Source organism: Diospyros lotus, chromosome 9, assembly GCF_014633365.1.
Source record: "Diospyros lotus cultivar Yz01 chromosome 9, ASM1463336v1, whole genome shotgun sequence".
Classification (NCBI taxonomy): domain Eukaryota; kingdom Viridiplantae; phylum Streptophyta; class Magnoliopsida; order Ericales; family Ebenaceae; genus Diospyros; species Diospyros lotus.
Genome location: NC_068346.1, coordinates 1,930,902 through 1,943,741, shown reverse-complemented (window position 1 = coordinate 1,943,741; position 12,840 = coordinate 1,930,902). Strand labels below are relative to the sequence as shown.

At 40.6% G+C, this 12,840-nt stretch overlaps 2 protein-coding genes across 2 annotated transcripts; one reads left to right on the top strand and one right to left on the bottom strand.

Moving 5' to 3' along the window:
- Positions 1–4,804: 4,804 nt before the first annotated feature.
- On the bottom strand, positions 4,805–6,212 carry LOC127810079 (protein C2-DOMAIN ABA-RELATED 4-like). Its single transcript, XM_052349319.1, has 3 exons — positions 5,813–6,212; positions 5,479–5,574; positions 4,805–5,404 (listed from the first exon to the last, which is right to left on the bottom strand). Exons 1-3 carry the CDS (start codon positions 5,921–5,923, stop codon positions 5,114–5,116), a joined length of 498 nt encoding a protein of 165 aa, XP_052205279.1. The 5' UTR covers positions 5,924–6,212; the 3' UTR covers positions 4,805–5,113.
- Positions 6,213–10,279: 4,067 nt separating this feature from the next.
- Positions 10,280–12,124, top strand: LOC127809992 (uncharacterized). Its single transcript, XM_052349206.1, has 2 exons — positions 10,280–10,455; positions 10,615–12,124. Exons 1-2 carry the CDS (start codon positions 10,280–10,282, stop codon positions 12,122–12,124), a joined length of 1,686 nt encoding a protein of 561 aa, XP_052205166.1.
- The last annotated feature ends 716 nt before the right edge of the window (positions 12,125–12,840 follow it).

Below are 12,840 nucleotides of genomic sequence, written 5' to 3'. Positions count from 1 at the left end.
TATTAAAAACACATTTTTGTTCACGAAAAGGTTAAAGATGAAAATAATTTATAAAACATAAAATTATATATTAAATGTGAATTTTTAATATATAATTTTTATATTAAAAATTATATTTACAAAAAATCTCTATATTTTTTTTATTTAGGTATTTTCTTCACATTTTTATTTCCCCTCCTATTCATTTTCCATATAACTTAGGTTATTTCATACTCTATCTAAGATGCAATTTGTCAATTAGTTTATGTTGTTTCGTGGAATAAACGGACAAAGTTTACTGTCCATCCAATGTTGTCAGTTTGGAACTTGAAAGGCTTTCACTGTAACAACGTGGGGATTGGGGAATCCTAATACACTATACAAACCAAATTTTGGTAGTAACACCCTAACAATTAGGGATAACCATTTGATGATTTCAGTTATCAAATTTGTCAAAATATTGAAATTAAAATAATCAAATCTGTAAAAAAGAAAAATCAAACCAAGCTAAACAAATAAATATAAAAATTGAATAAATTGAAAAAACAAGTTGAACCGAACAAAAAAAAAAAAAAGTGTTACTCACTTAATAATAAGTGTTACTCAAGTTTATTTAAGTAAGAATAAGTGTTATTTGAGTAAACAAAATATTACTCGATTAAGAACAATTTTTACTTGTGTTGTTGCTCAACTACAACAATAATTTTATAGGTGGAAAACCGTCTTAGGATGACTCACGTGCAACTTATCCAAGCGATGGGTGACTCTTCCGAGGGATGGATGACCTACTTGGAAAGAAGATCAGTTAGGGCGCAGGTGAGAATTTTCACACGAACCCTCCTATACTCAAATTAGCCTATCGTAGAAGTGGAATAATTGAATGCAAGAAGTAAATGCGAGTGTGTGGGTTTGCGTACTGTATGGGGAGGAAAGACCCCCTATTTATAATGATGGAAAAGACTACCACGTGTCGGGTAACTCGATCTTTTCGGCAAAAACCTCGGAGGAGGTTTTAATTGGGTCTCGCGGGAGTAGTTTTGACTGAGTCTCTCAGAGGTGTTGGTGCGTGGGTGAAGACATATGGGCACATAGAAGCAATCGTGGCACCCCCAAGTGACCCTCACTCGGGGGTGTTGGTTATATTGGCGTGTGTGAGTGCGGGCATGGATGCGGGCCCAGGCTAATGTTGGTTGTAGGGCTTTCTTGAATGCAAATATGGCTAATGATTTGGCAAACTTGACAAGTCCATGGGAGTCATATGCTTTCACTTTTGGGGAAAGTGAAAATGACTGACGCCTTTCCTGTAGTTGATGACATGGCTCCTCTAGCCTCCGATTGAGAAGAGGGCAAAGTCCCGCTTGTCCCGAGTAATAGTGATCCTTCTTTTAGTTCTACCAGTTCCGGTAAAAGGAAATGAACGTGAGGTGTGCTTCTTTATTGTTTCTCATTAGTTGAATGTAGTAGGGATTTTTGTTTTCTTCTTCTTTTTTTTTATGGTGTAAGTTCATTCACATGAATAAAATTGGCACCTTGATTTCTTTCCTTCTCTTAGCAATAGCAAACTCCAAGCGGTCATTTTTATTAACTTTTCCCATTGGAGGTCTTATTTTAACCTTAGGATTTCGATTTTTATGTCACAAGGCAGACTATGGGCATTTAGACCCTTAGTAGTCATTCGGTGATTTCATGACCTTTTGCCATCTGGTTGAGACAATCAATAAGCTAATAGGATAACTTTTGATCCCACTACCGACGAGTTGTGCCAAGTATGCTCATCCTATTGTCGAGTCGGGCCACTTGGCTTAGGGACGGGACAGTTACTAATACCATAGTTGTTGGACCCAATGAGCATAGCGTATTGCGCAGCAAGACATTTTTTACATTACTATCAGGCTTAGTAGAATGTCTCACTAATGGGACAGTGATTCAGTTAGTATCGGGCTGAGCAAAATGCATTGTTTGCAGAACACCAATATTTCATTCTTCATTTGTCAGGCAAAATTTGTCTTATCGTTTTATAGGGGAGCGAAAGTTTTTATGAGGTGGGGACTAGTAGTTGGTCACCCATTTTACCTTTTGGCTTGGAAGATAGAAACAATAAACAAATAAGTTTACATAAGTATTTTTAAGTAGTTCAGCCAAATGTGCCTACGTCCATGGTCCCTTCTCAAGCTCATATCATTATTTGCAATCATCATTCACACATTACTTTACATGTCAGGGGGACAGTACAATTTCAAATGATTTGTACTCCAAGTCTTGCTTATGGTTTTATCTTGGAACGTTTGAAGGATACATGTACTGAGACCTATCATATACTGGATGTAGTATGGCCCTTTCCAATTAGCTTGAAATTTCCTATCATCCCGGAGTACGTTGATGATGGCTGACCTTCTGAGAACTAAATTACCTTCATTCAGGGGCCTGTTATTTACCCCAAGAGTTTTAGTAGTTGGCAATCCTTTTGTGATAGACAACAATTTGAATATCCGCCTTGTCCCTTTGTTCCTCAACAAGATCAAGGCTTTATCTTAATGAATCAAAATTGTTCGAGGTACCACCTTAAAGGGTGTTTCACCCATCGAGACCCGGTTAGTTGTTCGATAGGCCCACAAGACAATTGGCAATTCATCCACCCATGCTCTATTTGCTCCTTCTAGACGAGTTTTCAAGCCATGTAAGAATGTTTTATTGCTGACTTCAGCTTGTCTGTTGGCTTGGGGATACGCCATCGAGGAAATCCTCAATTGGATGCCTAGGCTCTCATAGAAAGCTCGAAAGGAATCATAATCAAACTACTTTCTGTGTTCAGTGTTAATCATTTGTGGGACTCCAAATCGACATATAATGTATTTCTAAACCATGGCCTCCACCTTCCTTGTAGTGATTGCGACTAGAGCTTAGATTAAATCCACTTAGTGAAGTAATCTATTGTGACTAGAAGAAATCTCCTTTAACCCTTGGCTTGTGGAAATGGGCCCAAAATGTCAAAACCCTATTGAGTGAAGGGGATAAGTTGGAATGTAGGCTGTAATTGTGATATCAAAGCAGATTGAATCGAAGCATACCTTTGACATTTATCACATCCCCCGATTTTCCTTAGAGCATCTTGTTATAACGTGGGCCAAAAGAAATTGGCTCTTAGGATTTTGGCCACAAGGGCCTTTCCCCCTAGATGTTCTCTATAAACCCCACTATGAACTTCAGCCAAGACGTGTTTGGTCTCTTAAGGACCCAAGCACCTAAGGAGTGGCATAGTGAAAGCTCGCTTGTAAAATATCCCATCAATCATTGTGAAACGGGTGTCTCTGACTTTCATTTTCTTAGCCTCCATTGGGTCGGTTGGCAGCTCTCCCTTATTCAGGTATTTGTAAAAAGGTGTTCTCCAGTCATTGTTATTCTAAACACATGCCACCTCAAGTTCTTCTATACTTGGTCACTGAAGGACTTCCACGAACACTATTCTTCCAATGGTTTCTTCACTGGATGCCAATTTGGATAACGCGTCTGTATGACTATTAAGGGACCTGTTGATTTGAACCAGCTGAAAATTTGTAAACAGCTACGCAAGGATCTTGACCTTTTGTAGATATTGTCCCATGACTGGTTCCTTGGTTTCGTACTACCTATGGTACTGCTGGACTATTAATTGAGAATTATTGTGGGTTGTCAATTGTGTTACCTCAAGTTTTCGAGCCAATTTCAAATCGACAATTAACGCCTCGTACTTAGCCACATTATTTGAGCTAGGGAAATCGAATCTCGATGAGTATTCAAGGGGCTCCCCTTCAAGCGGGATGAACATTATTCCAAGCCCACTCCCTTGCGAAATTGCGGCCCCATCAACAAATAGCAATCACTCTACCTCATTATCTTCTTCGGCTTCCTTGACAAGGGTACATTCTACAATAAAATCTATTAATACTTGTCCTTTTATAGTCTGCATTGGCTAAAACTATACGTCGTGCTCGTTTAGTTCTATAGACCATTTAGTAAGTTAGCTTAAACATCTCGATTTCTGTAGAATACTTCTCAATGGTTGGTTGGTTAGAACAATGATGAAATGAGCTTGAAAATATGGGTATAATTTTCTAGAGACATTTATTAAGGCTAAGGCTACATTTTCTATGAAAGGGTATCGCGTCTCTGCCCCTTGCAAGACTTTGCTGACATAATAAATTGGACGATCAACTTGGCCTTCCCTCCTTTTCAATACAATGCTTACGGCTTTGTTCTTTACCCCTAGATCACTTGAAAGTTGGGCATCATTGAGCTCATTTTGTAAGTGAAAATACACCCATATTCGAGTCCAAGTGGACTTTTACAAAGCCCAAGGTCCAATTTAAGTTTAGGCCCAAGTTGGGTAAAAATGGGATAGCTTTAGGGGTTTTCAAAAGGTGTTGGGTTGGGCCCAAGCCTGAGATGAAGGGCCCAAATTTAAGCACATAATGAAGTTGGGAAGAGTTAACGTAAGTTAAGGGGATTAAGGTGCTTAACTTAAGCTGCGTTGTTAAAGTGGTAACCCTAGCATGGTTAGGCTAACCTTAGGTTGCTTAACTTACTCTATTTGGGTTAAAATGATATTGGGAAGTGAAATAATTAAATAATACAAACATATAGTGGGTTACTTGAGTTGATGGGGTCGTTTCGGAATGTTCCGAAGCCCATTTTCCGAGTGGAATGGCCCCAATTTTGGTCCAATAAGTTGGTGAGAACGGTGTTCAAAGGCAGATAGCTTCATTCAATTTAAGCCCATGTTATAATTAACTAAACTTGATATTACCAACTAGTGTTCGTTGTTCGTGTTATAATTAACTAAACTTCATTCAATTTAAGCCCATGTTATAAGTTGGATCATTATTTATTTTTATCATATGATCTATTATTTGTGTCAAGTTCAATGCATTATTCAATCAACAACCGTTCAATCAACAACTATTCAGAAGTTTAGTACGAGCTCCACATGCTTGACTATACACCTTTTATCAGCCAGAGACATTTAAAAAATTCTGTTCCCATTAAACTTAGTCACATATTGAGACAAACAAAATAGGTGGTTTGACTAGCTTGCTTACATTAATCCACACCCCAGAAAGACCTCAAGAAGATGATCACTAAGGAGATGGAGTCTACATTACAAGGCCTTGGAACCCGGAATATCGATCCATTCAAGCTGCAAGTCAACCTCACCACGCTCCACATTTCGTAGCCTAAGAAACATGTTCTGGACAACTTTGTCGTCTGTCCAGACGATGCAGCTCTCTTCGGCCAAGCAATTCTCCCTTGTTGCTTTCACCTTTGCAAGAACAGTTCCATTTTGGAGGCCATTCGAACGCATCTTCACTGCTTCAATGAACGGTTTGATTTCGAACTCTGCATCCCCCATTTTGTCGTCCGGGCTGAACGTGTCCTTATCATAGACGGCCTGCATTTAGGGCGAATCACGTTAGACTAGAAGACGAGACGCTCTACAGTAAATTAATTAAATAGAGAACTTACAAGCTTGATTGGGAGATTTGGGTCTGCAATAGAGAGTGTCAAATCTTCATTCCACTCGGGATTGACATTCTTCTTTACTACTCGAGTCTTCAGTTTCTGATTTAAACAATTGGGCAGAAGCAAGAAAAAGAAATTAATGAATTGGAAAAAGAAATCAGGTTTCTACTAATTGAAAAATAACCAGAAAGTATTTTGTGCTTCGGATTTACTAAGTTGGCATATGAATTGCAGATATACAGATCGAAGTTTTGTGGAAGAACCCGAGGCTTTTCTGGGTTGGTATCAGAGAGAGAGAGAGAGAGAGAGAGAGAGAGAGATGGTTAATTAAAATTACTTGTTTGCCCATGCGGAGAACAACATATGGATCGCTGCTTCTAACATCTCGAACAGCAAGGTTTACGCCTCTGCGGATGTGAACTCGGAGCAGACCCAGAAGATTTTCCATTGAAGATCTGTTGATTTGCCGGCCGGCCGGCGGGCTAATTAGTGGATAATGAATCCTTCAGAGCCGGAAGGAAGATTTGATTAATCTGGTGATTCTTGATGCCAAATATCAACAGCTCTCCAGAGAAGATATATAACCACTAATTAGTAAGTGGGTTCAAACGATCAGAATGAAGAAGGCTGATGAATGATCTTACACCAATGGCGATGCCTTTTATTAATTTTGAGAGCTCCAATTATTCCAATCCATGGCACCTGTTCACGACTCCATTAATGCATTGAAATAATAGTGGGTTTTGACTAGAACGACGCCCTCTCTTATCTTGGCGCCGTCAAAGAAGAATTTTTTTTCCACTTTTCTCCAAGTCATCAACTCAACACAATTTTTTATTTTTATTTTTTTCGGCGTTTCAAGTTAATCTATTGTGATTGTACAATTATATTTGTAAATGCGATGCTTGAGAGTTGACACCATCGAATCAGTTGAACTATAGTATCTTCTAACTAATTTTTTTTTATCTCAAGATGGTTTTAGTTGTATTCGACTCAAAATTTGTATAAGACTTGCTTGACTTAAAAAAAAAAAAGGATAGTGTGTACGAAGAGAGTTAATCACAAGATTTGAGATAAAGTGATATAATGATGATATAATTAATGATATATTTAATTTTTATTTATTTTTTTTGACTCAGATGTCTAGACTCTATCTAATTCTAGAGTAGATCAGCATTTTCTTCTAATTCGGCCTTTAGATAAATCGGATGCGATCATAAGGTTATATATTTTCAAGTAAATATGCAATTAATTCTCATTAAATAAGATATTTGTATCTCTATCAGGAATTGATCCCCACTATCTCTAATGAAACTTAAGAGATTTACCACTTACGCTATGTTTTGAGTACAAATTTATCTTTATATAGATACAATGTGGAGCTAGTAAAAAGCCACAATCACACTACATAGACGATTTGATGCATCCCGATGAATCACTTGGATTTGAATTTATGAATTGTTATTGAAGAGAAGTGTTGTGGGGTCCGAGTCTAACTCTCAATCTAAACCCAATCCATGAGGTCAGATCTTTCATTTGAGTTTGGTATTCCATAAGTTAGATCTCAGTCCCCAAATTTGAGATTCGTGATGTCCATTAACCTTGTTCCAAGTTTGAAATGTCCCTGGCCATGTATCCTTATTCTCATTCATCAGGCTAATGAAAAATAATTATATGAATATATTGATAAATTTAACTTTTATCGGAAACATAATAATAATAATAATAATAATAATAATAATAATAATTAATTCGAAGTATCAAAAGAAATTATTCTAATATAGTGCCTAGGAGACAAAAAAAAAATAAAAATAAAAATGCTCTAAGTGGCTTCCTTTATTGACTTCTATTGACGAAGAATTTGTAATTTTAATTTAAATTAAAATAAAAAATAAGAAAGTCATGGATGGACGCTAAGACTGTTGAGCTCAAAGGTGTAAGTGACGGCCATTAAATCCACCCAAAATATTTGCTTGGGGACCAACATCATGTCGCATTCTTCTTATTAAAGAGAGTATGTTGGTACTCTGTACCAATAAAATGAATAGCAAAATAATGAGTAACTTTAAGAGTGTATTTGTATTTATTTTTTTAAAATTGTGCCTTTGAATGGTCCTATCTCTTAATAGGTAAGTGAAATTTTAAATAAAGTTTTTTTTTCATGAATGTCGGGTTGAATCCCTAATAGTGATCAATTTAGAATTTAATTGAATTTTTGAATCGAGTAATAGAATATTTAGAAACAAGTAATTTTTCTGACGGAACGGAGAAGGAGAATGACACGTGACACCTCTAAATAGGAGGGACATATATTAAGGGACATGTGTCACTTCTCCTTTCATAATTGGCCGAGTTAGACTCAATAGAATTTAATTAATTATTTAATCTGTCATTAAGATGGAGAATTAAATCAATAATTTTTTTTATTATTAATCAAATCAACGAATATGTCTATGTATGATTTTTGAAAAAGTGATTCAAGCAATGAAATTTAATGCGACTCTCATGAGATTCAAGACGTTTACATTCAAATATTTATCTTCTTAAAATGCATTGATTTGACGCAATAATTGGGACCACCACTCATGCTCTTAGAAGCAACACCTTATATTTTTTTTTAGAGGATTCTCAAATTGTCCCATTGTGACTAGAAAGAGATTATTTAACTCAAAATAATTCAATAAAAATTAAATGTGATTTAAGGACCTCTCATCCAAATCTCTTACCAAATATCGACAAAAGTATCATAAACTCTTTTACCATTTTAAGTGGAGATCACATGTGAAGGAAGTTCTCGTCCATTTTGGTGGCCATTGGTGGTGGGCTAGCCGCTTGACTAAATGGCAGCAGCCCATCTGCAAGGTGGGTACTCTTTAATGACTAAACAGAGGCTGTATTCGGAAAGATAGAAGTAACCCAACAAATAAGGAAAAAGAAAGAACAAATGGAAGAATGCCAAATTTAATCCCCTACCTTACCTTGGGTGAAGGACCAGAAGGAGGGAGAGAGAGAGAGAGAGAAAAGTAGCAATGTGGAAAATTAAAAATTGACTTATTTTTAGGAAGAGATCTAATCTTAATTTACCGGTTTTAACTTTGAATTACTTAAAATTTGTTTTGGTTAATCTACTTTGATGTCTAAAGGCTAAATTAATGTTATTTAACTTGTAATGGCGACGAGGTTAATCATACTGTAATCAGCAATATTATTCAAAATTCATGCAAGTGCTTTAACAATATTTGCTAAATTTCTATTATGACATAATTAATCCCTCATCCTTTTAAACTCCACTTAAAATGATAGGGATAAGTTGAGATCTTAGGAACTATGATGCACAGAAATGAATGACTCGGGAGTGTCGTTTTGGATATTTTGGAAATATTTTCTGTATCAAAATACCAAAAATATAAAAATATATATTTCTTGATCATTTCTGTAATTTTGAAAATATATCGAGGTTGTTCGAAAAAAATATCGAAAATGTATTTTTGATTTTGAAAACACGTTTATGCCCAGGAAGAGGTTAGAGACGTGAAAAGTTATCTTATATTTTATATAAAAATATATATATATTTTTAATATATAATATTTTATACTAAAAATTAATATTTATAAAAAATTTCTATATTTTTTTATTTATGCGTTTCTTTTACATTTTTACTTTTTAATTTTTTAAAAATATCATTTTTTTATTTTAACTTTGTATCATATCTATTTTCCGTTTCCATTTCCGTTTCCGTTTCCGTTTCTGTGCAACCTAACTTAAGAATACATGTTGATGTGGCATCAACTGAAATTACTAGAATACCCCTACGCGCTGATAGTCTCACCTGTCACGCGGATCACCTGAGAGACCGACACGTAGCAAGTCAACACTCCGGAGTGGAGCCCGGGAAATCCGGGCCGAATCGCAAGACCCGTTCTAACTTGACCGGGATTCTCGGGGGTCGTGCCCGCTCATCTCGGGTGCCCCAAAACGGGTTCGCCTATAAAAGACAAGGACTCTCGCCAGGTATATTCAAGCTCTACAGCTCTCTCATTTACTTCTACTCGCATTTACTCTACTGATTTGAGCGTCGGAGTCCACCCCGGGGAATCCTAGCCCCGGCCCTCCATTGTCTTGCAGGTTCTACACCCGAGGTCCGACATCACCAAGTCCGAGGTACCATTCCCGAGGTCCAGTCGCAGAGGTGGCACGTGGTGGTCGGTCCCAAAAACCATCATCATTTGGCGCCCACCGTGGGGCCGACGTCCATACTCGCTAGCCTCTTCATTCCCTACCTCGCGCTTCGGACTTCAACTCCTCACCTCGGACCTCGGTCTTTCCGCGAGTGTCAAACGACTTTCACTCCTTGCCACAACTAACCACATGGCTCCCCGAAGAGACGTGACTCGCAGTCATGTCGGAGCCAATCTAGAAGCCCCGCAACAAGGAGAGAATCCACCACCTCCAGCCAATCCCATGCTGGAGGACCGACTCACCAGGTTGGAAAACCAGGTCCAACAGCTAACTGAGTTGTTGACTGGTTATCTACACCAGACTGAACAGCATCGTTCGCATGTGCCCTCTCAGCGGGCGGAGCATCAGTCACCTCCTCCTGCTCGGGAGCCTCGTCAATCCCGCCAGACGGGTCAGGAAATCCACTCCTCTGAGGTGGCAGGATCCACTTCTGCCCCCTCTCGAGAAAGAGGGACTTTGCAGGAGAGATGATTGCGTTTCTTAGAGAAGCAAGTCCAGGAACTCAAGAAGGGAAAGGAAGAGTTGCTCCACCTTGGCTCTAACCAACCCTTGAGTAAGGGCATCATGGCGGAGGTTCCACCGGAAAGGTTTCATATCCCCTCCATCAAGCTCTATGATGGAAGCACAGATCCCTATGATCACGTCGAGCTTTTCTCCTCTCACATGCTGGTGCGATCGGGGTTGGACGCGATGTGGTACCTGGCATTTTCAGCCACTTTGGGAGGACATGCCCGGACCTGGTACTCCTGCCTTCCCCATCGTTCCATCAACCGCTGGGAAGAACTGAAGACCTGTTTCTTAGCCCACTACGCTCCCTTGAAGCGCCACCGAAAGTCTTCCATGGCTCTGGTGAACATCAAGCAGAACCAGGGTGAATCCCTAAGAGATTTCGTGGCTAGGTTCAACGAAGAGGCATTAAGTATCGATGAGTTTGACCAGCGAATCGCAATGGTGGCTCTTCAGAATGACTTGAGAGCTGAGCCATTTGCTCAGTCCATAGCCAAGACTCCACCTCGTACTTTCACAGAGGCCTCAGCCAGGGCTAATAAGTACATCAACGTCGAAGAGGTGATGAAGGTGAAGCGGGCGGAACAACCTGACAGGAAAGAAAGAGAAAAGGAGAAGAAACAACCGGCCCCAGAGCAGAAGACGGACTATCGCCCCTCCCGAGCTCCCGATCGCTCGAGTTTTGGGGGTGTACGTGGAAGCCCGGTGAATTACACTCCCCTCAATACAAGTCGAGCAGAGATTCTCCTGGCATTGGAGGATAAGAATTATTTACGGCGTCCTCCCCCGCTGAAATCTCCACCCAACACTCGAAGCAAAAAGAAGTATTGCCGTTTTCACCGCGACCACGGCCATGATACTAAGGATTGCATCCAACTGAAAGAAGAAATACAAGAGCTTATCAACCGAGGATACCTTCGGGATTTCGTGGGTCGAGGAGGTACGAGCTCGGGCAAGGTAGAATCCAAGTCGGAGCATCGAGGGAGGTCTCCTACTCGAGATCGCTTTCGAGAGCGAAGCCGAACACCGCCCCGGAGAGAAGGAAAGCAGCCCGCCGAGGAGGGGGGACAGAAGTTTATCTTGTACACGCTGGCGACAGGGACAGTTCCAGGGTCCCACTCAACTGCTCCCAAGAGCATAGTAAAGGAAGGGGTGGTCATTACTTTCTCTGAGGAGGATCTTCCGAGTTATCCCAGCTATTCGGACCCTTTGGTGATCACTGCTCAAGTGGGAGAGTGGGAGATGAGGCGAATCCTCGTGGATCCAGGTAGCTCTTCAGAGATTCTCTACAAGAGGGCATTCCTAGGGATGGGGTTCACGCTCGATCAGCTGAGGCCAGTCCGTGTCCCATTGGTGGGTTTTGATGGAATGGTGATCCATTCTGAAAGTTTGATCCGGTTGCCCCTGACGGTCGGTAGTGGTCCTCATAAATCCCGAGTGACGTTGGATTTTTTGGTGGCGGATGTGCCCTCGGCGTACAATATGATCCTTGGTAGGTCTGAGCTTAGTGCTCTGAGGGCAGTACCAAGTACGTATCATATGGTGTTGAAATTCCCTACTTCGGGAGGGATTGGCAAGGTAAGAGGAGACCAGCGGCAGGCTAGGGAATGCTACGTGGCCTCTTTGAGTGCCACTATGGCCAAGGGGTCAGAGTTAGACTCAGGACCGAATCAGGAGGCGGTCCCTCAAGCTGGTCAGGGCCAGATGGAGACGGAACAGGTGAGAGACCCAAGTATAGGAGCAGGTCAGAGGTCAGTAAGGGAGGAGGGACAGAATTCCGCTGCCCCTCCCACTGTGGTTACTAGTTTCATCTTGGAAGGTCCAGAAGAGCCTAAGACTTCAGAGCCGGTGGATGAGCTCGAGGAAGTCCCACTGGGGGAAGAGCTCGATCGGACAGTATGAATCAGTGCCAAGTTACAGGAGCCCTTGAGGTCCGAGATCCTTTCACTCCTACATCGATATCAAGATATGTTTGCATGGTCTATCCTGGATATGCTGGGGATAGACCCAGTGATCATGACACATCACTTGGGGCTCTACCCGGATTGTGTGCCGGTAAGACAAAGGAAGAGGAAGTTTGCCTCGGAGCGGGCTAAAGCTATAGAGGCGGAGGTGGAAAAGCTTATGGAGGCTAATCATATTAGAGAAGTCAACTACCCAGAGTGGTTAGCCAACGTGGTTCTTGTCTCCAAGGGATCGGGAAAATGGAGGCTTTGTATTGATTTTAAAGATCTTAACAAGGCTTGCCCGAAAGACAGTTACCCTCTGCCCAGGATTGATGCGTTGATTGACGGAACAACGGGGTGTCAGCTAATGAGTTTCCTGGATGCATTCCAGGGGTACCACCAAATCCCACTACACCCTGAAGATCAGGAAAAGACTGCCTTCATCACGGATAAGGCTACCTATTGTTACCGAGTTATGCCCTTCGGGGTGAAGAACACTGGAGCTACATATCAGAGGTTGGTCAACAAACTGTTCAAAGCCCAACTCGGTCGAAACATGGAGGCTTACGTGGATGACATGTTAGTCAAGAGTCTATTGGTTGAACAGCATCCGGACGACTTGGAGGAGTGCCTCAGAACCTTACGCCAGTATCAGATGAAGCTCAACCCGGC